The following is a 24,802-nucleotide window of genomic DNA, read 5'->3' as shown; positions in this document are numbered from 1 at the left end:
GAGAACAGAAGAAGGAAAAGGCCTCACCTGCTAAATCTGCATCCCAGAGACATTTCGCCGACAATCCTGGAAAGGAAGACATTTATTTTTAAAAGCATATCGCATCGATCGCTGCAGCGCCGCATTCTACTCACCTTTACAGGGCGCCTCCATGTTCAGCAGCGACCATCCGGATTCGCAGTCGTGCCCCCGCGCCTAGGGAGAAAAAGACAAGAACAAAGGTGAGAGAAAGAAGGGAAAAGGGAAGCTAAAACTCCATGTCAAGACTTACCTGTTGGGTCATTCCCTTTTCATTTCGGGTCCGCGCCGCATCCAGGCATTTTCGGACCCCGGCCCCTAAGGGGAAAAGACATCAGCGTTAATGAGTGAATGAAAAGACATTACCAAAACACTCATTAAAGACTTACCTGATTTCCACAACGATTTCACCGCTCACCTCAGGTCGGTGCCTGTTCCCCGGCATTCCGTACCCCGGCCCCTATGGGGAAAAGACACTAGCATTAGAACATTAATGCATGGACACAAGGGGAACCACATATAGAAAAACTTACCTGGAAGCCAAGCAAGTTTGGTTCTCACCCATCCGAAAATCCAGTGACGTAACTGGATACCAACGCGCCCCTGCATCAGAAGCAGGATGGAGAACTCGTCCTTCCAGACCCTAAGGTGAGACGCTACGGGGAAGCACAGAAGGGTTTTGAGGAGAGTGAGAGGGGTAAGTGGGAGGCCGATTGCATTACCCCGCAGACAGTTAACCCCCTATTCTCACCTACAGAAGGATACTTCTGCGAGTCAGACAAGCCAGATCTGGGGCCCGGTCCAGTCCGTCTTCCGAACCCTGCGCATCACCTTAGACGAGGTCACAGCAGCGCGAACCAGGCCAGCGCCCCCGTGGGAGTCAAGTGAGCGTTACATATAACAGGTCTTTTGTGAGTCTGGGAACCACACCCAAATTGTGTAAAGGAACATTTCAAAAGAACCTGGCAGGGGAGTATACCAGGTGTGTTGCAAGTCTGGGACCTGTACCCAAGTTGTGTTGTCTTGAAAGAAGGATCCTAAGGAAGACTCATGACCTTAAGATTTTAAATTTTATTGAATGTGAAAACAGGCCTGGGGAAGGGAGTCATTTCCCCTGGAGTGATTTGCAACACAGCAGGAGGGAGCTATCCCCTTCAACTATAAAGAAGCTGGTCTTTCTTTTAACCTTGTTTTGGTGGAGAGAATCCTGGGGAAGGGAGCCATCTCCTTTGGAGCTGTGAACACTATCCATTTGGAACTTTCGTTGGAAGTATACCTTCAATTGAACTTGAACATTTGTGCACTTTTTGAGACAAAGACAATACCCTTAACACCTTAGAGTTAGTTTTAGAATGCGAGGGCTAGTATGGCATTTCGGCCACAGGAAGTATTTGCTTTGGACATCTTGGTACTTGACAGACCCTAGGTTTCTGGTTGAGGTAGGGCAATAGCTCCTAGATTAGAGACAGTGAGGCATTTCCCAACCCCTTTATCATTTCAATAAAAGTCACATAACCCAAGCGAAAATGCAGTCAAGCCAGTTGTCAGATGTTACCTTGATAGTTTCTTTTGTCATAGTCTCATGGAGTGTGCGCAGCTTCTCAATAGCCTTGGACAAAGTTCCATTGACTGCATCATTTGCAGGCACGAAAGTGCAGCAGCTGCTGCAGATCTTCTTGGACACGCCACCCTCCATTGCTGTTAACAAATCCAAAATGTACCAGTTTTGAAGAGCACCCAATCTTACCGCTCTTAGCTCCTCCCTCACAGCATTTAACCCCTTTTCAGTTGAATTTGCCAACTGCAATACCTCATAGCGTGTAAGCTGGACCCACTACAAATTGGCTGCTGCATGGACGCCTGGAAGCAATAACGAGGTGAAAAAGGTAAACTCCTTACTGAATAGATGAAACTCTGGTACAATGGCGGCCAGTCTGCTGGATGACTTTTGAGACCAGTAATTGCTGTTCCTACGAATTCTTGTCAAGTTCAAAGATCGGGGCAACCGTGTTTGCATCCCCCTGCTCAAATCTTCATCAGTGTGCACATTATTATTCAATAGTGCAGGATGATCAGTAAATGTAATACGTTCTGAACGGGACACCATAAGGGCAGGGCTGTGCAAATATACGAGGGAGCCAAGGCCTCCCCAGTCTGGAGGAAGCTGGGCATATGCCTAGGTCCCACATGCCCACCATGTGTCCATAATAACTGCAGTCCCGCTCCTCAGTGACTGTAACCTGATCACCGTTTCGCAGCAATTGTTGGTTCCCAAATATATCGAGCCATTGGATCTAAAACACAAAGAAAAGTGTGTGTGTTCCCAGATGAGTAAAGGTTGTTTTTTCTCATCTATCTACGTTACAGCGTGAACATGCTTCTTCCAAATCATATGACAGCTATCATTCATCTTTTTTACTACATTTTCTTCAAGCCCTACCAGACTTTTCACCCTACATTGCAACACTTGCTTTGGATGAAATTGTAAAGACCACAACACTTCATTTGAATCTTGAAATCAACTTTTCAACAAGTTCAAGCTGTGGAGGAGGAACCACATTAGCAATGTTCTGTGGCATAGATTGGACCCTGGAAACACATTCTGGTGCCAGTCTGTGGGTTTGCATGGCCTGCACAGTCAACGTCAGATCTTTCACAAAGTCAAATTCCAACTGCTATAATGTTGGCTTTGCCACCCATTGTCTGTACATTATATTATGGATATTATGGAAAATAATATAGTATATTATGGAAAACCTCTAAATCACCAGTACGCCAAAAGTCTGCACATTATTTTTGGGATATTGATTTTGCGACATGCCATACATCAAGTTGATGTTTTATGTGCAGGAACCTCTCTCACGTGGCCTTTGCTATCCTGACATGCCTGTAAATTACTATCAAGACTACTTGCGTTCCCCTTGTTTGCAGAAGTTCAATTGATTTAATGAAACCATATTTCTCCATGGCAACATAAGATGTGCATTCAAACACTTGCACCACGACAGAACTCACTTTGTTTTCGGTGTCCATGTCCTGGAAGTGGTAAGTGCAGTACTTGGATGAAAAACCAGAACTGTTGCGCTGTCCTTCACCATCAAGCCTGACCCTTTTACCTATGAGAGCATTGTCTGTGGGTATCTGTTCGAGATTCCAGGCCTAACTAATAGCAGGGAACAAGAACTTTCTCTGATATTTGTAGTAAGTGGTTCTCACAAGGAATTCTTGTCCTACAAATTTACAGAAACCTGAAATCTTACTGTATGTTGATCCACTGAACAACAGAGCAGAAGAACTAAGTACATTTCCAGCAGGCACTTTTCCAAGAATGGATTGGGCGGACCATGAAAATGTGTTATGTTGGTTGACACAGCTGCCCTTGATTTTTAGGTTGGTTCCTTGAACTACTCGAGTAAACTTCACCAATGGCTCCCCGCAAATTCTCCTATGTATCCTATAATTGCACTTAATCATTTGCATAATCTGTAGCAGCAGCTGTCAAATACAGGGTTTCTTGGTTCCTGTAATAGCCAATTGTCCTGCAGTACAGTAGTTTGTGATGCTATGGTGGTGGATAAGTCCTCCACAAAAGGAATAGTGAAATCAGGATCATGAACATAGTCGATCCATTTCGAAGATGTTTCAGTGATTCAATCTGTGATATTTTGAGAAGTACAGCATGTATTGGGGAATCAGGAAACATTATGTCTTTCTTTGATTGAAATTGGTTTGAGGGTGCAGATTGTATGAGAGGATCTGGAAGTAAAGACGAAACATCTTCAGTGTGGTCTGTCACTTCTTGTGGACATTATGTGATGTAACAATGATCCATCGTTAGTTCTCATGGTTCGCTGGTGACATTCAGTTCAAATTCCAGCCACTGGACATCAGCATCCCAACTCTGAACCTTGGCACGTGCATGCTCAACCTCAAACATTAGTTGCTTCCAATTCACATCAGTTTGGCAAGCAACGTCATTTGCTAGTGTTTTTGTCTTTCTGCTCTTCTTCTGCCTCTAATACATTACAAAATGAGCATTATTCTTTCACACTTATTGAATATATGAATATCAATCTTACAATCTAATACCAATTAAACAATTTCTAAACAAGCACTTCAAAAGAAACTGAAAAGCATGGATGATATTTGCCCTTGTTTTCCGAGTGTGGTTTGATACAGTCAAACTTGAGTGGCCGATTTCATCACCAAACTGTAACAGAGAATTTACAAATAGTTATAAACAGCCATAATACTATTCCATTTCACTAAACATAAAATACAATTACAACAAGAACACAATTTCTGTAAGTTACTTTAAAAGTCCAATAGATGATACATGATGACTATCACTATTATTTGTATACCAAGGGTCCATGTGTCTCTTCCATCTCAACAGCTTTAGTAATAGACTCCTTGAACATAACAACACTTTCAATAAAAATTGTATACTAGTTAGACCATTTAATGTTAACTTCTTTGATCACAAAGATTACATCTTCATAAGTAAAGTTGTCTGATTGTTGATTTTCCACCATTAGCTATCCATAGAACACAGAAACGGTAAATCACTTGAAGAGATTTTTAGTAAAAACTTTAAAAAATGTATTCTTTAAAAAGATAAAGTTGACCATTGTAAGTACATTTTAAATAATTGATTTTAAATGTATCTGTTGAACTTTGCTGTTGTCACAGGGAATTGGCGTTAGGGTTAGCACGATGCTGCAATCCTGCAAAAATAAACAGATTTAATTATTGACACCAAAATATGGTGTATTGAATGTTGATTTTCATTAATGCCACTTTAGATGTCGAGTAACAGTATATTAATACATCGATAGACCATTATGAGAATTAAAGATTCCATGTAATTCCTCTAAAATCATAGTTTTTGGGATGGATTACTGTCCATGCTGCATGTAGGAAGGTGAATACAGCACAACAAAAGTGGTGATGGCTGGAAGGATTCAAATTAATTCAAACCTCTGGCATTGCTCTGGGCAACCCTCCAGACCATCGTTCTTCACCTGCCAAGCCATTACAAAAGGGGAAAGACCAGATGCAAATCAGGCTTTGTCCCAGCCCAAAAGGGGCAGTCCAGCCCAAACTGCTTGGTCACATCCCTTCTGCACGAGACCACAAGCACAATAAGATTGATCATTGCAGGCATTCCGATTTTTAGAAATTATTATTAATTCTAATGAATGAATCATTTATGTTATTACTTGGAAAAATGTTATTGATCCCCAATCATTAATATCATTCAATAAAGTAACACGTATCGTACCTCATTCTCCTGACCAGTTGCAATAGAAGAGTATGTTTCCGAAGTACCTGCAGCCCCTCTGTAAATACATTAAAAAAATCATTTAATGATGGAAGAGAAGTATAGCAAATAAAGTACATGAAAAAGAGAATAGATAATGTGATAAGATCCTACATTCTAATTATTATCAATAAGAAATATAATCAACAACAATCATCAATTTTGTGTATCTCGCACAACCTCAACACCATTCCAAGCACTAGAATGCAGCTACCGACCACAAAAATTCAGCCTGGCTGCACACATACAGAGTGCACCCAGTACTTACTACCCTACTCTCTCCACTGACCTGGACTACGGTCCCCAAAAGTGTTTAACCAACAGCGCTGTGCGATCATACCAAGGGTAAAAAGGCACTATACAAATGCCCAATTTAAGGTGAACTTCACCGTATACATCTAGGGTATAGTCGAATATAAATGTAGAATAGAAATAAATATTACTTGACCTGCAAGTGAGCTTGATGTTGATTCCAGAATGGTTGTTGATGTTGAAGCTTGTTCCTTTATTCAATGTATATATTCATAACAAATGGCAATAGAAAAGATATACTAGTAATACAAAATAGACAATTTAATACACTATAAATCAGTGCACGTGCATGTCAGTAGGGCTCACCATTTGGATATTTGAGGTGTCTGTCATTTTCTCAACACAACTGTGCATAAGTGCAGATACAGTTGGAATAGCATTGGGAAGTAATTTGTGAAGGAGTCTGGGCCAATGCATTTTTGTGAACTTTGATGGTTCATACATATCTTCAGAGAAGTGCATGCTGAAGATGCAGAATCGATTGCCCCTCACATCCTCAGAGACATCCTTGGCTCTGCTGTCAATCTCATATACTGGAAATCCACAATTGAACAACTATGTTCTTATCAACGACAGATCCTTTGGGAAAACATGCATAACTGTACTTGGAGCTTTGACGTGGCTGATATTAGGGCACCCCAAAACAATATATGATGGCATTATTTGATAGTTAAGAAGATATAGAAAGAATTATTGAACATTTAATTAACAATGTATGACAGTGGTTAAATCGACCAACAGAAATCTTGCAAAACAAAGTGCTGTACAGTTTGGTAACTGCCCTGTAACATAGTCTGACCAAACGGGCGAACAAAGTACTTTTAAGTCGAAGATCTGTCAGAAGAAGAAACGTATTACTGGTACATTGATAATCCTTGGAGCCATCGAAAGAAAAGAGGGATGATCAAAAGATAAAACATTTTAAAAATACACTGTCATATGATGTGGTTATTCAAGAGATAATAATGCTTAGAAAGGTTGATAATGGTGAAGTCATTGAGATACATGAACATGAAAATTGGTTGGGAATTGAGTAAAAAGCACTATAAAGGTACCAAATTGAACACAAGGACACTGTAATAACCAAGAGTTCAATTACCTGCAATAGGAAATATTCAACGAGGTAATTTGGCAATGAGGATAAGAAGCGGTTCAGTGATGATATCTTATTGGTTACTCTTATTGGTTTAATGTATATTATTTAACTGTCAGCTCAGCCTGGGGGAGGGGTTCATGGCAGTCAATATCAGGCCTGCCGCATATGAATTAGGTCTCTGGCCCCTAGGACTGACAGACCCTCGGGACACACACAAACAGCTGGCAACAGCCCAGCCACGCAGGATCTGCAAGCAGTAATGCACTGGTGCCATCCAATCAGAAGGGAAAAGGAGGCTACGGAACTGGCTATACAGGATACATATTGCAAAGCAGCAGGGCAAGGGGTAAGAAATATATTAATGTACCCTTTTGATTAAGTCAGTGTGCCACTACACTCGCTGCACAGTGCAGAGGCTGGCAACTTCTGCAACCTCCAGCATGCCGACAGAGGCTGTGTCAACCGTGTCCTCCAACAGATGGAGCAGTACAGTTCTCTTCTACAGGTTTGAGTGTCAGTACCTGCTGCAAGCTGGCTAATGTCCGAACGAGCTGTGCATTACAACCATAGAGCTAAATATGGAGATCTTGCTGAGTGTGAGGAGCATGCACTGGAATAAAACCTGTGTACCTTTTAGTCCGGAAAAGCGCATTCATTGAATTTAAGAATGTAGTTGCTTCCCGTTTTGGTTAAGCTATAACAAGGGGGGTTGTCCTGCCCTCTATCGATCACGGGGGTGCGCAGGGTAAATTCAGTGCACACTGGTTTTAGACCCTTACGGGTACCCTGATAATTTGGGCAACCGTAGAGAGAACCAGCATTCCTGCTGCTGTCAAACCGATGTCTCTGATACACTGTTTATGTACAAAATTCCAATTATTTTATACACAAAGTTTCAGCTTTTTATTAATTAGCTGATGCTTATTTTCTTTGTACACAGCATTTTAGGAGACTTTTTTATATATATATGGCAGTCTGTAATGTCCATTGTGAAATACAAAAACATGATTAAACAATCACTGTGACATCGATATAAAAGTGCATGGCATGGTAAAACAAGTATTCATGCATACATTTTGAACAGGCAATTTGTTTGTAAGAAAAGCTGTTCCATGCCAATGGATATAGAAAACACAGAATGAAAATGCAAAAAGGAGGAGGAGACGTTGGGAATCAGTCTCCTATGCCCGGCTGTTGTCTGACCTCATATTTGGTCCCATTTTGGTTAAAGCATGGTTGTACTTCGGGAAATAGTGTGGTATCACCATTCACTGTGGCGCATTGTGTGTGCAACGTTACTCAAAGCTCTAGAGAATGGTTCTGAAACCCAATCCCATACATACACATCCTTCAAGGGCTCTCTCTGCAGCCCGGAGTTGCCCACCCGCCGTCTCCGATTTAAGGTTGCCAGATCAGGAAGTCACATTTGGAGATCCTCTTATGTATCAGAGCTTGAATTAGAACGAAATAAGTGGACCTTTTATCGCAGGCATATTCATTAAATCTATGAGTTTTCGTGCTTCCTTTTTTCTGCAAGTGCACTTTTGCTTTTGACAAACCTTCCATAACCTTTTGATCGCTGCACCTTATCATTAGCTGATCTCTAATATGCTCATCTCTGCAGTGATCATAGTTACATTGTATTGCCAGTCCACAGAGCACTGTTACAAACTCCTCAATGGATTCATCCCTCTTCTGTTCTCGCATCGCAAAATGGTATCTCGCCAGAAACATATTTTCTTTTACAATAAAGTGTTTATCCAGTCTGGCCAAACTCTGTTCAAAACTTGACAAACCCTCTGATTCATTTGCTGGTATTTCTGGGAGCTTCTTAAAAATTGCTTGGCCTTCTTGCTCCAAGCAATGGTAAAATAAGGAGTCTTTCCTGTCACCGGCAAAGTTGCTGCCATAGACTCTGTGTTTATTCCTTATGAACCCTGCTTTATAGTCATCCCACTTCATACTAGGTTACCCTTTATGAGGCAACAACAACACAGGGCCTGGAATGTTTATATCGTTAGGGTTTGGTATGTTACTGAATTATGCCTGGCCTGGTAATGTCCGCTCTGCTTTATTTATCCAAAATGTCTAAGGATCACCTCTTATTAAGATGGCTGCCGCGCTCTTTTACATCGCAGTGCGCCTTGTAACGTTATTCCTGAAGTGGCTTGTGATTGCCTGCTCTAATAATGGCCGCTGATGCGTGCATGTTGCAGTGGGCCCTGTGCCATTAATACATTCACTTGTGTCCCTGACTCTTCCATGCAGCTACAGTACCTCTGCGGCACTACGGACTCATCAACAGTACCTTATGGCGCCCCAGAGGCAGTCACAGCTGTGCGATGGACATAAAAAAGATACACGTCAACTACCCCTGTCTCAATCCACTACAAACCTGGCAGGCCTCTACAAAAAACAGTTGGTTGCTAAATTAGTCCCAACATCTATATCATGTCCAGATCCTGAATGTACTTTTAAAACAAATTTTATTCAAACATCAAATGCATTTATACTTTTTTAGACTTTAAAAATAGAAGAAAAAAAATTCAGAACAAAATGTGCGCTTTCCACAAGGCACACATGCATGAAACAAGAAAATGACTTAATCAGTGGAATATTATATCAAATAGTTGGGTTAGTAAGTGACATATTTATATATACACAATTTGATCATTTTAATATTTTCATACAGCTTTATAATTTTTGTCAATTTGCACTATTCCTTAATAGCCGTTGCTCAGACAAAGAGTTAATTGTTACTATCCTCTCCGTGGGTCTTTATTTATAGCCCATGAATATGTCTACATGTGTTTCGGCAGAAAAAACTCAATGAGACACTATCCCTGGTGTCTTTTTCTTTCTTTTTTGGGCGTCTTCAGGACAGGTATATTTCTTTGAAAGAACAAAGAAATCAATTTGTTCACCCCTTCGGTAGTTGCACACAGAGTCACTGTGTTGTACTTTCAGTCAAATTGGAGCGTTTTCACTGCTGAGAAAGAGAGCACACGTCTTGTTGAGCATTTGGAAGGAAACTCTATTGATGTTTGTTTGTCCTCCAGACTCGAACTTCAAGGACGAATTGTCATCTAATTTCTTTGGGCTCCACTTCTGTCTTTATCACTCTATGAGGGAGATTGTCTTTCTTTATTGTTGTTGATCGTTGTCTATTTTACTTATGTGATCCGACCTTTATTGATTGGCAGATCTATCACAGTATGTCACACTGTTTATTTCTCTCTCCCGCGTCCCGCTCAAATTCGATTACCAAAACACGGAAGCAACAGCGTGTGTTTACAGCGTTGGCTTTCCTTCGCGTTGGCCAGGATGAGTTCCTCTTCTGCGCACGGTTATCAAACCAACTCCGGAGCCTCTACACAATCACTCGGTTATTCCGCTGTGTTTCAGTACCGGCTGCGCTTCGATCGGTTTCTACGTGGTGCTTCTCCCTCACCACGACTCACCACAACTTCACCTCAGCTGGCAGGCTGGGGCTCGTGACATCCTCGTCGCCAGTATTAAGTTGATGACCTGTGAGGCAGCAGGTACATTACAACTCTTTTATTGTTAAACTCCACCCTTGAATCAAGTAATACAGTTAAAACAGCCCCAACCTGCTTCTACTTCAACAACTGTTTTCCTTTTCATAACTAAACCTTCCAACCTAACATTGCAAGTAGATTGGTTCTAGAATGGAAGGGATTGTGCTGTCCACTCCAATTACAGAACAGCTTGCACAATGGACATGCCTGTATCCCTATATACATGTGTCATATACAACACACAGCACAGCATCATGGTGCTTTATTTTCATCTGCAGTGTTCATTAAAGTTAATAAAGGGCATGCAGTTCTTAAAATCCGACCACATGCACTTGTGACTGTGCGTTCACAATGCCACCTAAAGATGCCTTCCCGTGGTCTCCATTTTAAGGGTACCAGAGGGTGGCACCCTTTCTCCTGGCCTCATATTTACTTCCGTTATTCTGAATGCCAGAGGAGGGCATCAGGTTGTAGTTGGTTCAGGGGCGCTGGCCACCTCCTGACTGCAAACATTTTCTGGGTGCACCGTGCAGTGTATCTGACAGAACTAAAGCACTTATCACGCCTCCTTTAGTTTCAAAAGGAGTCTTCCGTCTCAGGTTGCAAAATCTCTCCTTAGGAGGCACTGGATATTAGGAATTCCCTTCACCAGATGGTATACTTCTGGCAAGTGCCAACGTGTGTAGCACCGCATCGGACTACTTACGGGAGCAACAAATTGGCTTCTGTGTGATCTGATTGGTGACAGTTTTAAGCTTCAATTGATGTAAATTGCACTGTGGGACAGCTAGAGAGAGCCCATGTAAATGCTTCTTAAAACATCCAAGTGTGAGAGTGAAACTCGCTGGACATACAATCGAAAATGTTTCGTCTTCATCACTACATTCATTCATTCTGTTCTTTCTACTGTGGCAAATTGTGCACTTCCCTTCACTCCCTTTCCAACTGATAGCATGCCCTTGCGATGTTTTCCTAGAACTGGGCACGACGATGGTGCCATTCAGCACAAGGTTCAATTTAAGTGGCCTCCTTCCTGAAGGTTTAATGGACTCTTGGAGTTTGCCTGTGGATAGCGAATCGACACTTGTAGGGGTAGGAGTCGGGAGATTTGTTCATGACCAAAACTACCTTTCACCTACAGGGACAGATGGACTCTGGGCATGGTCACCAGGAAAGAATACTACATTTCGACTCTAAGAACTACAGAGTCTGCCCATTGTCCCAGGGACATAACACTTAATTTCACCTGTCAGATTCTGGGCATTGTCTCACTCATAGGAAGGATGGGAAACACACATTTACCCGTTGAAATAATGTGAAAATGCAAAGTCCCAGGAACAAAGTTTGTCTCGTTACCTGAAGGATGAATGACTATGGATTCATAAAGACTAGAGAATCTGTCACTTGTACGGAGGGTAGAGTCAAGGAATTTGCTTAGGGACAAAAGCAATATTTTCTTTTTATGAAGTCGGGTTCTGGGAATTTACATGTGGAGAAAAAACCTGTCAACTATAGGAAGGATGCAGTTTGGGGATTCGACCATGGACAACGAACCTTCTACCTCTAGAAAGAATGGGCTGCAGGGATCAGACTGAGAAGAGAACCTACCATTACAATGTGGAATTGCACCAGAAACACTAAACACATGATTGCTATGTGCTGGTGATTAGCAAAGAGTGGTGAGCCAGTTACCTATAGGAAGCTTTGTTTCTGGGGAGTGACCCCAGAATAATAAGCTAAGACACCCGCAGAGATGGCCTAGAAGAGAGAGTTTGGAAAGCCACCTGAAGAGAAGAAATTAAGAATTCAGAGCAACGCTGTATTCTGGAACTTGAAGTGAAACATTCCTAGAGTGATTAAAAAAGTGTGTGAAGAAAGAAAAACTGATTTCTGGAACTAGTAGTCAACATGTGTAGAGTTAGTGGAGAGAGTGATTCAATAGAAAAACCCGGATTGCTGGGACATGCAGTAATATCTCTTAGAGGCATTGCAAAGTAATTGAATAGAGCCAAACTGCTTGCTATAACTTGGTGTTAAAGTACCGAGGGCCACTGAGAATGTGCCTGACAAGAGAAACTCTGTCCGCTGGGAACCTAATGACAAAAGCGCCACTGATAAGGTGACTGATGAGAGAATCGCTTCACGAAATGAGCACGTATGGGCCACTTGCAGAATTCCGACACAACTCCATGTTGAGAGAAACGCTGCATGCTGGCTCTTGAAGGCCAGGCACATCCACTGGGAAACTTGAAGCAAAAGTTTTAAGAGAAATTGAGAAAGTGGGCAAAGGAAAGACTGTAAGTTACAACTTACAGGCAAAGTCCCCAAAATTAATTGAGAGACTGCGTGAAAATAGAAATGCCACTTGTTGGAACTTGTAAGCTAAGTGCTTAGTGTCAGAGACTGACTGAAGCAGCAATGCCACAGAGTGGAATTTGGTGATACATTCCGATGACACATGACAAAGAGACGAAACCATGTGGCCATCCAAGAAACAACGGTTCGAGTTCCACTTGAGAGTTGTAAAAATGTTTTGAGTAAGACATTTTAGAACTCTGTTATCTTGAATGTCAAGGCTCTGACCTCTTTTTTAGCATCATGTCTAATTATTTTTCATCACTGCGACTTCCCATTGGCTCAATTTGCTCATCACTAATCTCTAACTCCATTCGACTATTCAAAAAGGCTTCTTTGCATTTATCTTAAGGTAAAAAGAGGGGTCAAGCTGTGCCCCTGTTCTTCCTCCGGTTCTATGTGATCCCTTCAAATCACAACGCCCCGAATCGCCCACCAGTCGAATCCCGCCCACCGAATCCCTCCTCTCTCTTCCCGCCGACTAATCCCTTTTGTCGAAAAACCCACACCCGCCCATTCGCTGCTCTACTCACGAGGGTTTCATCCCTCGTGCCCTCCCCAGCCCCATGTCTGTCTAATGAATGGGGCTCCACTTCCCGGGTCCGGGCAGCAAACACTGGCTATAGAAAAGGGGCGGTGCTGTCGCAGGGCCTTTGTTTGTTGTGTGGGACGGGCGATTGGTTGTGAGATCGGCGATGCATAGTCCGCAAAGGTGGATTTGATTAATCTGTTTATGCAAAATATGCATAGATTTCTTCATCTTCTATCGCAAGGGTCTGCAACCTTTGGCTCTCCAGATGTTTTGGACTACATCTCCTCCCAGCCCCAGATGAGGGATCATGGGAATCGTAGTCCAATACATCTGGAGAGCCACAGGTTGCAGACCCCTGCTTTATCGTAATCCCAGAGGTGTGGAATCAAACATGCCAAGATGCCAAGCGGATGTCCAGTCATTGCAAAAACACATTTACGCACAGCAACCAGACAGGAATGAATGACTTGCGCAATCAAGCAAGGACGGGTAAAGGGACTGCATGACCGGAGCAAGAAAAGGGTGCGGGGCTCCTGCGAAGAGGTGGAGTGATTGCTGTTCGGGGGTAAGTGATTCAGGGATGGGTGAGGGGTCAGGGCGTGGGTAGCAGATAGGGAGGGGTGTACTAGAGGAAGGCAGGAGGTACTGTGGGCTGGACCACTAGGAAAGGCAATATACAGGAAGTATAGTAGTGCAGGAGTTGCAGCAAAAGAGGGGTGTCCTACGAGGGTTACAGGGTGGAAGGACGGATCCGGAAGGATGCCCGTGGAGAAGAGAGGCAGGCAGAGTGCATTCTGAACACCCCGCTGTCAACACATGCCGGAGTGGACACCGGGCAATGAGGGAGGTGCAATGGCATCTGTGTAGGATTAACACACAGCACGAGCATGGCTAGACTTCCAGCCCAACCCTATGCTGTTCAATGCGGATTATTCAACATGATGGCCTGAGTCCACTGGAGAAGAAGTGTGATCAGTCGAAAGGTCTGCGTAGAGAACTCAGCAGTTAAAAGGACTGATCTCTTCATGGACACGGGCATCACATTTTATGCATCAAGTAAATGGAACACACTCCATGAATTATTTCTAACTAAAATTGAGGTAACAGCAAGAAGCTAGAGACTAGTTCACTAGGCAATTTTGGGGTGAGTTGTTCAATATTTCCCATAAATGACCATAGCAAAGCACGTACATTTGTTTTGGTCAAGTGCCAAAACTGGGATTAGAACCCAGGTCTTAATGTTGAAGTTGAGCCAACAGCCTGCAATTTCCGCTTGCTGCTCCACCATGTTTGTCTTCAAGTTGCTCATATCATGAAATGCTTCTGCACCAATTTTCTCCCAGCATTGGTTTGGCTTTGGCTTCACTATACCTGTTATGTGATGTGATTTGGGGGCCTTAAAGTGGCCAGCCTTGTCTGAGTAAAGGCGAGTTCGGCCCCGGCAAGGATGGCAGCCAGACCTCGGTCTGTGGCATGAAACTGAAATAGGGCCAATGCGGGCAGGAAAGGGGAAGAGTGGGAAAGGTCAGGAAGACAGAAACAAACAGACTTCATTCACAGCATGGAGAGAAATGAAAACATAAGGGCTAGTGATAGTGATCATTGGGGTGAACGCATATCTTTCAGTGAGTTCAATGTAGTTAACAGAAGGGACGAGAGTCGCCCTAACGGCCGGCAGACCTTTCATGGAGGCCAGCACTAGTGTGGTGGTGAATCCGTGATGACCTTGAGGTGTGCTCAAGAGTTCCTGGGAGTTGTGTGGGCTACTAACCTTCATCACCATTAAATGTGTTTATTCAGATTTCTCCATTTACAATACACATTACATCATCGATAACATTATATTTTAAAAGGCGTACAGCATTTTAAATACATATCGACATAACTTCAAGTTAGGTAAACATAAAAAGAATAACAGGAATACAGTCCCTGTAACATACTCTGCCAAGCTATAATCATGATCCGGGCAGTTCAACATAGAGCCCATAGCTGATGCATTGGGCCTTATTCATTTTGTGCTAAAGTAGGGCCTAAGCCACAACCAAACCGCTAACCAAACGGGGACAAATTGAGGGGAAATGTTATTGTTAAAGGTATTTGTATAACGCACCGTCACCAACGGAATTGGTCCTCAGGCGGATCTGTAAACAAGAAGGTGGGTTGGGTTGGTAGGGTGAAGAGGGAGTAGTATTGTGAGAGAGGTGGTGTCCTGTTGGCGGCTTCAGTTCGGTATACGCTGTACACTGAGCTTTGGTGCGAGTATCGGATCGAAGTCAGGCCTCGCGTGCTGTTGGTGCCGCTTATGTGTTGTTTGTTTGTTGTTGCGGTGTGGTAAAGTGCGTGCGTCTTGCTGTGCGAGAGGTAGTTGTGTAGGTTTCTGTATGGGTTAGGTATGCAGAATTTGAGGTTTTTTGTTTATTGGGTTATATTGTTCACAATTCTATCTAAATGTGGCACACGCTAAGTGTGGCACACCCTAACGCTAATATTCACGGTTCTAGGTGTGGGACTTGCAACTATTCACAATTCCATCTAAGTGTATCAAATCTTCCACCTGCCCCATTTCACACGCACAGTTCAGATTCCCACTTCTCCACCTTTTATGTTGATACCTTATACTAACCAGATAATCATATTGTATTCCTTCCTGCTTATGGCCAGAGGATGCTCTTGGAAATCCAGTCCACTGACAGAGTAGTCCGAGCCAGGAGTTGGCTGTGTGCAGAAACAGTGCTGGGGAAGAAAAAAAAAAAGACCTTCCTCACCACGAGTCATACTAAATTAACCTCGGGTGCAGAAGGAAGAGCAAGTGTCGATCTTCCCTCTACTGTCATTGTAATGGCCTCTAAGCGCTGTGGTGTGGATGTCCCTTCGGCAAACCGTAGTCTGAACAAGCATGAAAATAGAAGAGAATTACACAGCATGCCAATAGTATTTAGAATGTAAGTGACTGTTCCTTTACTAGCAGAGGTGACTAGTTTAAAGACCTACTCGCCATACAAGGCAGAAGGTTCAGGCGCATCGAGGCTTGCCATGTCACTGACTATGTGACAGCTGCACCAGATTTCTCATGGGCCCCAGCCACAGTCTGCGGGTTGCAGCGCTAGAGGAGGAACAGGCTATTATGAAGTAGTCTACCAACCCCAAGGGAAGCTGTCTGCAGTTGAGGGCTCTGCTATGCTTTACACGAAGAGCACATAGACACTGAATAGCATGCAGTCACGTGCAATGGACATTTTTCAGACATGGGGAAGGTACGTTCAGTGTGCAATTTCTTTTCTGCAGAAGAATTCTATAAGGTTGTAAGCTTTTAAAATGCAATGCTCTTGTCTCCATTGGATTCAAAATCTTTTGCAGAAACTGGGTTAGGGAGATGTTTTTTCTGCTCAAACCGAATATGCCATTTGAGTCACGTCACACATGCCTCTGCACCACCTGGCAGCCAACACTAGGAGTTCTCTCCAGTTCAGAGCGTCACGAGCAAAGCTGTGCAGGTGTGCAAATGAGCCCACATTCATATTTTAAACAAACGAGTATATAGCAAACAATCTGAACTGGGAGTTTTTAAAGGGTGGGTAGGTTCATTTCAGTGTAATACACTGTTAAAGGCATTTGCAAAATGCAATTGCCAATTAAAATGTCATGCGGGTTATGTATGGTGCTGGTGCGAGAAAAGAATACACTCTCATCAAGCAGTAAATGTTTTGCTGAAAAAAATACTGCAAATTCTACTTTCACTATGAAGTTCCACACAGTTTAGGGAGCAGGACATATGCACCTGTGGGTAGTCTAGTTTCTCAACACGGGAAAGATAATCCCTTTGCTCATCTCCAAGGAGACCCGCAGAATATTTTAATGAGAAAAACAAGCATTGCCAAATCCAATAGGTTTTGGATGTCATTTGTTAAGGACTTCCACAAACGCCACCGTAGCTTCATGCTACGACCAAAGAACAGCAATACAATTCAGACCATTACAAGTGATCATTACAGTCTCGGGAGGATAGCTCAGGGGCAACGCGCTCGCCTTGGAAGCAAGACCGCATTGAGCACCACAGGTTCAATCCCCAGGTCTGCGCTTACAAACCTCTGGGTAATAAGCGTGTTATAAATAACATATCATATAACCATCATTACAGTTCTCAATAGAAAACAAGCATACAAGCCAAATAAAAAAAGTTAAGCAAGCACTTCAAAAGGGCTGTGCTTGCTGTTGGCACCTTTATAAAATGGCAATGAAAAAAAATACAAACGCAGACTGTACTGTCAAGCTTCGGACATCTGGTACTTTTTCCATTAAATTGACACCAGAAACATCCAATTGCAACAAAGGCATCTTCACCTTTCAGCAGAAACAAGCAAAAGGAGGAAATAATGAAACCTTTCTATGGTACACATGTATTCACACAAAATGGTCATCGACTACTATTCTTAACATGAGATTTTGCTTGACTAGGGTATATGTTTTCTGGACTGTACCATGCTGTTTCATGATATCCTTGTTTCTCTTTCCAGATGAGACTTCGTTTGAGGCCGGGATCCGGGTCCAGATACACAGCCAGGACGAGCCACCATATATCCATCAGCTGGGCTTCGGTGTCTCCCCAGGGTTCCAGACCTTCGTCTCCTGCCAAGAGCAACGGGTAACTCTCTGCAGCTATTGTGGGATAGGGGAAAAGTGGTGATTCTGCACTAACGGCGGCTAATGAAGTGTCGCAATATCCTAAGGCAGTGGTCTTCAAACTTTTTGACCCCGAGCCCCCCCTAAAAAAAATTCTCCGGCCCAGGCCCCTCCAATAAACATGGACTCCAAAAGTGTACTCGGTTGCGAACGGTTATCGCGCGCTGGAGTAGAATGGTGCCCCTAACGAAGGAGTGAATGCCAAACACCACGTTGTTTCAAAATCATTGCTTGCAATGATTCAAATCAGATTAGAGGACAAATATTTGTGAACAAAGCATTCCGATTTTGCTACAATACAGAGGACTCAACTAAAAATAGTGTTGGATATTTATTTCACAAAAACGAAAACACCCAATATTGCTGTCCTGTAGTAACATTTGCTATGCAAGTGCTGTCACAATTTGTTTCTCAAGTACAACAACGTACTGTCAATGCTGTCACTTGCAAGTTGGGCAGTGGCATACTGGAGAACTAGTGTGAAGGGTGGGCCTGCCTTTCACCAGCCAGCCTGTCAATATTGGGTTCAATTTTTCCAATAGCCAACCGGTGGCTTTCTTCCACCTCCAGCTTTGACCGATATTTTGTCTTTAGGGCTGCAAGTGCAGAGAACCCAATTTCGCACAGGTATGAGGTGCTGAAAGGTAACAGTACATTGACTGCACATTTCGATAAAATTGGAAACTCTGCAGACACATGTCTGTCACATACAACGCGTAACCGAGGCAGAGGCAAGGGTAACACAGGCAGAGGCGAGGTTAATACAGGCAGAGGCGAGAGCAGAGCAGTTTCAGTCCCCCACTTGCCTCCATGGGCATAATTTTAGAGGGGACAGGGGTGTTTGTCCCCCCCACCCCAACTTTCATGGCACACCATTTTATCCCCATTCATTTAGCTGGGGAAACATTTCAGCAGATGTCATGTCCCCCCCAACATTTTCAGCAAATGTACTCCACTGCTTGCCTCCTCTTCTCCATGGGGCATGGGGTGGGGGAGTGAAGCTGCAAAAAATGAGTTGTCCAAATTGCACACCACTTGTTAATAAAAAAAGAAAGTATTGCTTAAGGTGGTAAAGACATTTTAGAAGTATAAAGGTGCAGGGGAGAAGACAACAACCCTGGTACAAAAATTGTAAATACAAAAAAGTCTCAACCACTTTGAATGGGATTTGCTTGTTTTCCCCTTACAGGACAGGTGCATTGACTAATCAATCCTGTGATATTTCATGCTGTGGAAAAGAGATGAAGGCCTGTGCCCAGATAATGGTGCTTGTGAGAGCCAAGAATATGATTGGTGTTTGATAGTGTGTTAGGTCCAGACCTCAGCGATAACGGCCGTCGCCACCAGGTGATTGTGTGGTCAGGGCCACCGCGTTAACAGCAGGTGCCGCCTGGTGGTGAATGTTCATATGCCCGGATTGGGAATTGGAAGATTATGGATGGGTTTCAGGATAATGCAGGAAATAGTCAGGTTTTGAGGACCTTTGAAGGAAAGGTAGTCAGCATTGCAGCAGTGCCTGTGAGAGCTTAGGTCATGATCAGTGTTTGATAGTGTGTGATTCCGGGCTGCCACAATAACAGCCGGTGCTGCCCATTGTTGTGAGGTCCAGAACGCTGCGATAACGGCCTGCACCACCTGGTGGTGAATGTCAAATGCTTGGAACGGGAATTGCAGTGTTAGGGATGGGTTTCAGGATAGTGCCGAAAATAGCCATCATATTTCATTGCCTCGTTATATTTATCCTAGGGTGGTCAGTTGGTTTAGAATAGAATTTTTTTTAAATACACAAATTCTGGTTTGCCCGTTTCATTACGCTTGTTAGACATGCCGGTGCACTCATATATCAAGCTTAAACAGAAGCTTGTGTGCCTGGTCCCTCACAGATACCCGAATAGTGTTGCGATACTCAGTTCCTCCCCAGGGTAAAACACAGGACACAAGAGCCACTGGAAGACTGGTAGTACTGGCACGGGGCAGCACTGTGTCCTACCCCAACCTAACTTTCAGAGGCGCAGGCTTGTTGAGAAATGTCACCTTAGGACAGAGGTCTTCAATCTGTGGGGCGCGCCCCCCTTGGGGGGCGCACCACCATGCCTGGGGGGGCGCGTGATGCCTGGCGCAGAAGAAGAGTAACGCTTTTTTTTTTCCTGCACTGAACTGAGCATGTGCAATGGGGAGCCACTGGCTCCCATGCACATGCTCAGCCAGTGGGATGTGCTGGGGGCGTGGCCATGAACAGGAAATAAACGCAGCCTGGACGCGCGCTTTCCTGCATTTGGATCACGCGTCCAGGCTGCGTTGTAGTGTCCTGTGTTCCTTGCTCCTGCTGCCGCCGCCTGTGAGAGGTAAGTGACCCTTTATTTACAACGCGGCTCCCCCGTGGCAATCTGCCACGGGGGAGCCGCGTTATTAATACAGTACCGGTCCCCCCTTCACCTCTCTCCCCCTGTGTCCCCCACATTAGGGGGCATGGAGGAGAGGAGGCGAGCGGGGGACCAAAACTGCTCTGCCGGTGCTGTATTAATAACGCAGCTCCCCCATGGCAGATTGCTGGAGCAGCAATCTGCCATGGGGGAGCTGCGTTATTAATACAGCACCGGCAGAGCAGTTTCGGTCCCCTGCTCGCCTCCTCTCCTCCATGGGGCATGGAGGAGAAGAGGCGAGCAGGGGACTGAAACTGCCCTGCCAGTGTTTTTTTTACAAGGCGGCTTCCCCATGCCAGATTGCTGGAGCCCAGCAATCTGCGATGGGGGGAGCCGCGTTATTAATGCAGCACCGGTCCCCCCTGCGCCCCTCTCCCCTCTGCAACCCCCCACATTAGGGGGCATGGGGAGAGGAGGGGAGCAGGTTTTGGGATTCTGAAAAATTGAATAGTAATGCTGTTGATGAAGGCAACGCTTTGAGCGGGAAAAGCAGAAATTCTGTTTCTTCTTGAAGCCCATCTACAAATCATTTGAAGCGCTAAGAAGTTGATTATTTACCTAAAAATCCTTACAAAATATATGATATATTTCATTCAAATTTATAATATTGTGATGGTCATTACCGCTCTGCTCTAATGATCCTTACCTCTTTCGAGAATTCACTCTGAAGAAGTATCCTAGTGTGCAGGGCACGGGAATATCTTTTAGGACATGACCTAAGATGCCACCACCTGTTCAGGTGCACAAACAGCAAATCTCCATCTGAACCTCTGGGTTGTATAATGCACCACTTTGGTGGGCACTGGCCGTAGACATGGCTACCCTCACACATCAGCATACAGCAACGACTATGACAAATTCAGTCCTGTTGGTCACATAATTGTTCCGCCAACTTACACCAGACTATACCTCAACACCTCTGACATCAGTGTTGTAAGGAACTCATGGTGGCAACCGTAAATACAGACACACGGGATCACAGTTCAAGGGTGTTTATTAAACTGAATATGCAGGTTGGAAAAACACCTAATCTAAAGCTAAATCTAAGATGGGAGCAAGCTACAACCATCAAATGAAAAATAAGGCAGTCCTAGTGGCGTCTTGTCAAATAAAAGGGCCTATACTAAAAAACCTATATCCAGTCCTTACAACTAAATACAAAAGAGTGTGGGATAGGGTTCACAAGAAAGAAAGAAGTGTTCACAAATAATTAGTCAGGATGCGGTAGTCAGGGTCTCCCTTCCCACGTTTTGAGCATGGGACAAGGTGGGACTCCGGAGCACAGCACACACTCGAGCTTTCCCAGCACGAGACTGCAGTTCCACTCTCAGCTATCATGGCCTTCTGTGGTTAAGTCTCTTTTCTACAAAAAGTCTCTTCCCTCCGAGGATCTGATATGTTCCAAAATAATAACCAAAAGTTCCTTTCTGTTTGCACGTTGGTTGATGCCTTTTCACCCCTGGATCCCCCTCTTCCGGGCTCAGATCTACAAAATGTTCTTAGTGATATCAGGACCTTCGGTGGTTGGTTCTCTTGCTTCTGAGGGCCTGCTAGGTTCAAAATAACAAACAAAAAGTTAAACTAAAGTTGCTCTCAGATTGTGTCTGCGTGATCATTCTTCACCCCTGGGCCCCCCCTTCCGGGCTTAGACCCCTCTCGAATATCAGCATCCCTCCATCAGGTTCACTCTGGCTTGTATTCAAAAGACTTACTCTGTTACATTCACATGTCGGTGGGTGATGGCTTTCCACCCCTGGATAACTGTCTTCCGGATTCAGACCCTTATTGAATCTTAGCCTCCCTCCGTCGGGTTCACTATAGCTTTCAACACAATGTCATCTGTGACATTCACAAATCTTAATGTCTTTTTAAACAGTTCACTGTGGACATCCCTCCGTCGGGTTCACTCTTGCAAACTTTGTCAATCACACAATTCCTTTGACAGTTCTGACGATGCAGGATTCACTTCCCTTAGCTTCACGATCATCTGCCAAAGTCAAAGTCAAAGACTTTCGACCGTACACAGGATTTTACAAGACCCCTGTGTGGCAACTTTGACCCCTTTCTCACGCCGTTCCCAAGGCCTTCTGGTAACAGTAGTTTCAACCATAGGGTATTCGGCCAAAGTTTCGCAAGTGAGCACCCACGTGGTGCCTGACTCCTCTGTGGCTGGTTTTCCCCTCTCACATTAACAGTTCTTTGTACTTTCTTCAATTAGCCTTTTGCTACTTTTGTTCCACACAGTTCGTTTTTTTATCGGCTCTCCCCTCGACTCACCGGCTGTGATGAACCGCTTGGCTTTTCTTGTCTCTGGAGTCAAGGCTGGTACCACAGTGGCAAGCGTCTCTCCTTGGCTTGGTTATCTGCGGAGGAGGGCCCTGTGTACCGTTGACATCTGCTGCAACACATGCTGGCTATTGTTCGCAGTCTTACAATTCCTTCTGTGGAGGTTTCACAGGCCTTGCTCAGAGAGGGTAAGGTCGCTTGTCTCCTTAACACCCTCTCAGTTTGTGCCGTCTTTCTCCTCCTCTTGAACTGCCGTGCTGAGTTAGCTCTCTCGTCGTGCAGTCTGCCTTGCTCGAATTGTCCTCTCATGCTCCACCTTTTATCCATGTTCGTGTCGGAAAAGGGCGGGTAGAGGTTTTGAGTATCCTACGAGGTGGAATGGGGAAAAGGTGTTATAAGAAGGGGGATACTGCGTCTCACACGTTGGCATCCCACTTCCAGTCCCCAAGGACCCCCCATTCAGGTGATCCTCCCTAACTAGTCCACACCCAGGAACTGGATCCACAAGCAATGGCCGTGTCCTGGACACCTGGATGACAGATCCCCAGGGACTAGTAAATGAGAACCCTTCAGGTTTCTCACATTATGCAGTGAAGACCTACGACAAATTCCGGCCGGCTGGACACATAGCAAGTCTAAAGCACTCACGCCATCTCCTGACCTCTCTCAGCATCCATCCACCTGCCTGATCTTCGCAGGTTGTTTCTACCAGAACCTGGTCAGCCCTGCTAAGCCTTATCGTGGCCAAATGCACACACGCATTCTATTCCTACTCTGTGAAATCCAACACTCTAGACTTCAGGTCCCGAGGGCGTTCCCACCACCAGCGCTCTGAGACTGTAATAATGGTAAAAGGCACTATGTAAATGTCAATTACAATACAATACAGTACAATTTAATACACGTGTTTCCTGAATGTAGCTGTGTAAGAAGGGCTGGGCCAGGGTTGCAATGTGCCCACTCCTATATGCCGACATCCACCAGGTGCAACCATTCCACTCCATTACAGACCCTCATGCAAAACCAAACAGTCCCTTTAGAGACACGTGTTGGGGCCCTGGATCCAAAGAAAATAGTTGTGCCCTTGAGCTCCATTCAAGAGCTAGAAACAAAGAGAGGATCATGGGATATGTAGTTTTTCTTCCGTTATATTTCTTGCTGGTCTTCCGAGCAAATACAGAAATTGTGATGCATAACATTCTCCTTCCCGCCATCAATAGAATCCCGACTCTCCATCACAAGCTAGTAATACACGACACTTCCCATAGCCCCACACCAGCAATGCTAGAAACTATTGCTAGATATCATTTCGGCTGAACATGTGTCTGTAGCAAGTGCTTAACTCACTGAGCCAACTCTAGAACACCAGAATTCCATGTAACTCAGTCTGATCTAACTCTTGTCTGTCCTGTAAAGCAGTCTCAGAGGTATGTCCACATGGGAAGGTCAGACTCAGCACCGTATGTTTATTTCATGATTGGTGTTTGTTATGGCACCATCTGTGGCCACGTACTGCCAAACCCACATAATCAAACACTGCAACCTTATTTTAAATAGTTCACTGTGACTAATTGCCTCCTCGCTTTCTAAGAGTCATCACATTTAAAGGATCACCCCAGTGCTAGGGAATGGTGCCATCACAGACTCCAGATGATTTTGCTGGGACCGTTATTTGCACTAATATGTCTTTGGCTTCCAGAAGCGGGCGGGTACCCTAGACCTTCCATTCCTGGGGTGCTGCCTCTACATCTTTGCTTGATTCCAAAATACTCACGTGTTTCTCTAAACACAGGTGGCATGCGTGGAAGAGGGTTGACAGGCTGGGCAGCTTTGCTAGGATAGGCTACCTGCCTTGGGCCCTTTGGTGAAAATGGGGCATTTGGCTGAGGAAGGGCTTCCTTGGAGTCCTCTATGGACCTGGGGTTTCCCTAAATCCTGGGCAAATGAGCAATTGGGTCCAACGCACGCTTTGTTCTTGGGGCGGCGGGTTCGGGTGAGGGGGTTCAAGGTTTCTGTTCAACATCAAAGGAGGAAGGGGGCGTCCCGCCCAAACTGAGCTCCAAATTGGGAGTCTTAATGGAAGCTCAGACTTGTAGTCTCATATGAAGTACATGCAGCATTACATCTTTTTACATATGTGTCAATAAAGGCAGAGCGCACTTGGACATCTGCTATTTTAGTTGTAAAATACAATAACATAATGTATGGAAAAATAATCTCGCTCGGATGACGTGCTTA

The 24,802-nt window shown here is 44.3% G+C and overlaps 1 protein-coding gene across 1 annotated transcript in view; it reads left to right on the top strand.

Moving 5' to 3' along the window:
• LOC138489208 (acid-sensing ion channel 4-like) overlaps positions 1 to 24,802 on the top strand; it is a 214,817-nt gene that overhangs the window by 96,016 nt on the left and 93,999 nt on the right. The window contains exon 3 of the mRNA XM_069616876.1: positions 17,690 to 17,817. Within this exon, the coding sequence (XP_069472977.1) occupies positions 17,690 to 17,817 (128 nt within the window). The remainder of the gene's footprint in view (positions 1 to 17,689; positions 17,818 to 24,802) is intronic.

The sequence above is a fragment of the Ambystoma mexicanum genome, chromosome 9 (assembly GCF_040938575.1).
Source record: "Ambystoma mexicanum isolate Mex_15411 chromosome 9, UKY_AmexF1_1, whole genome shotgun sequence".
NCBI classification, from domain to species: Eukaryota; Metazoa; Chordata; class Amphibia; order Caudata; family Ambystomatidae; genus Ambystoma; species Ambystoma mexicanum.
The sequence above is the reverse complement of the archived record's forward strand: the minus strand, read 5'-3'. Positions and strand labels throughout refer to the sequence as shown.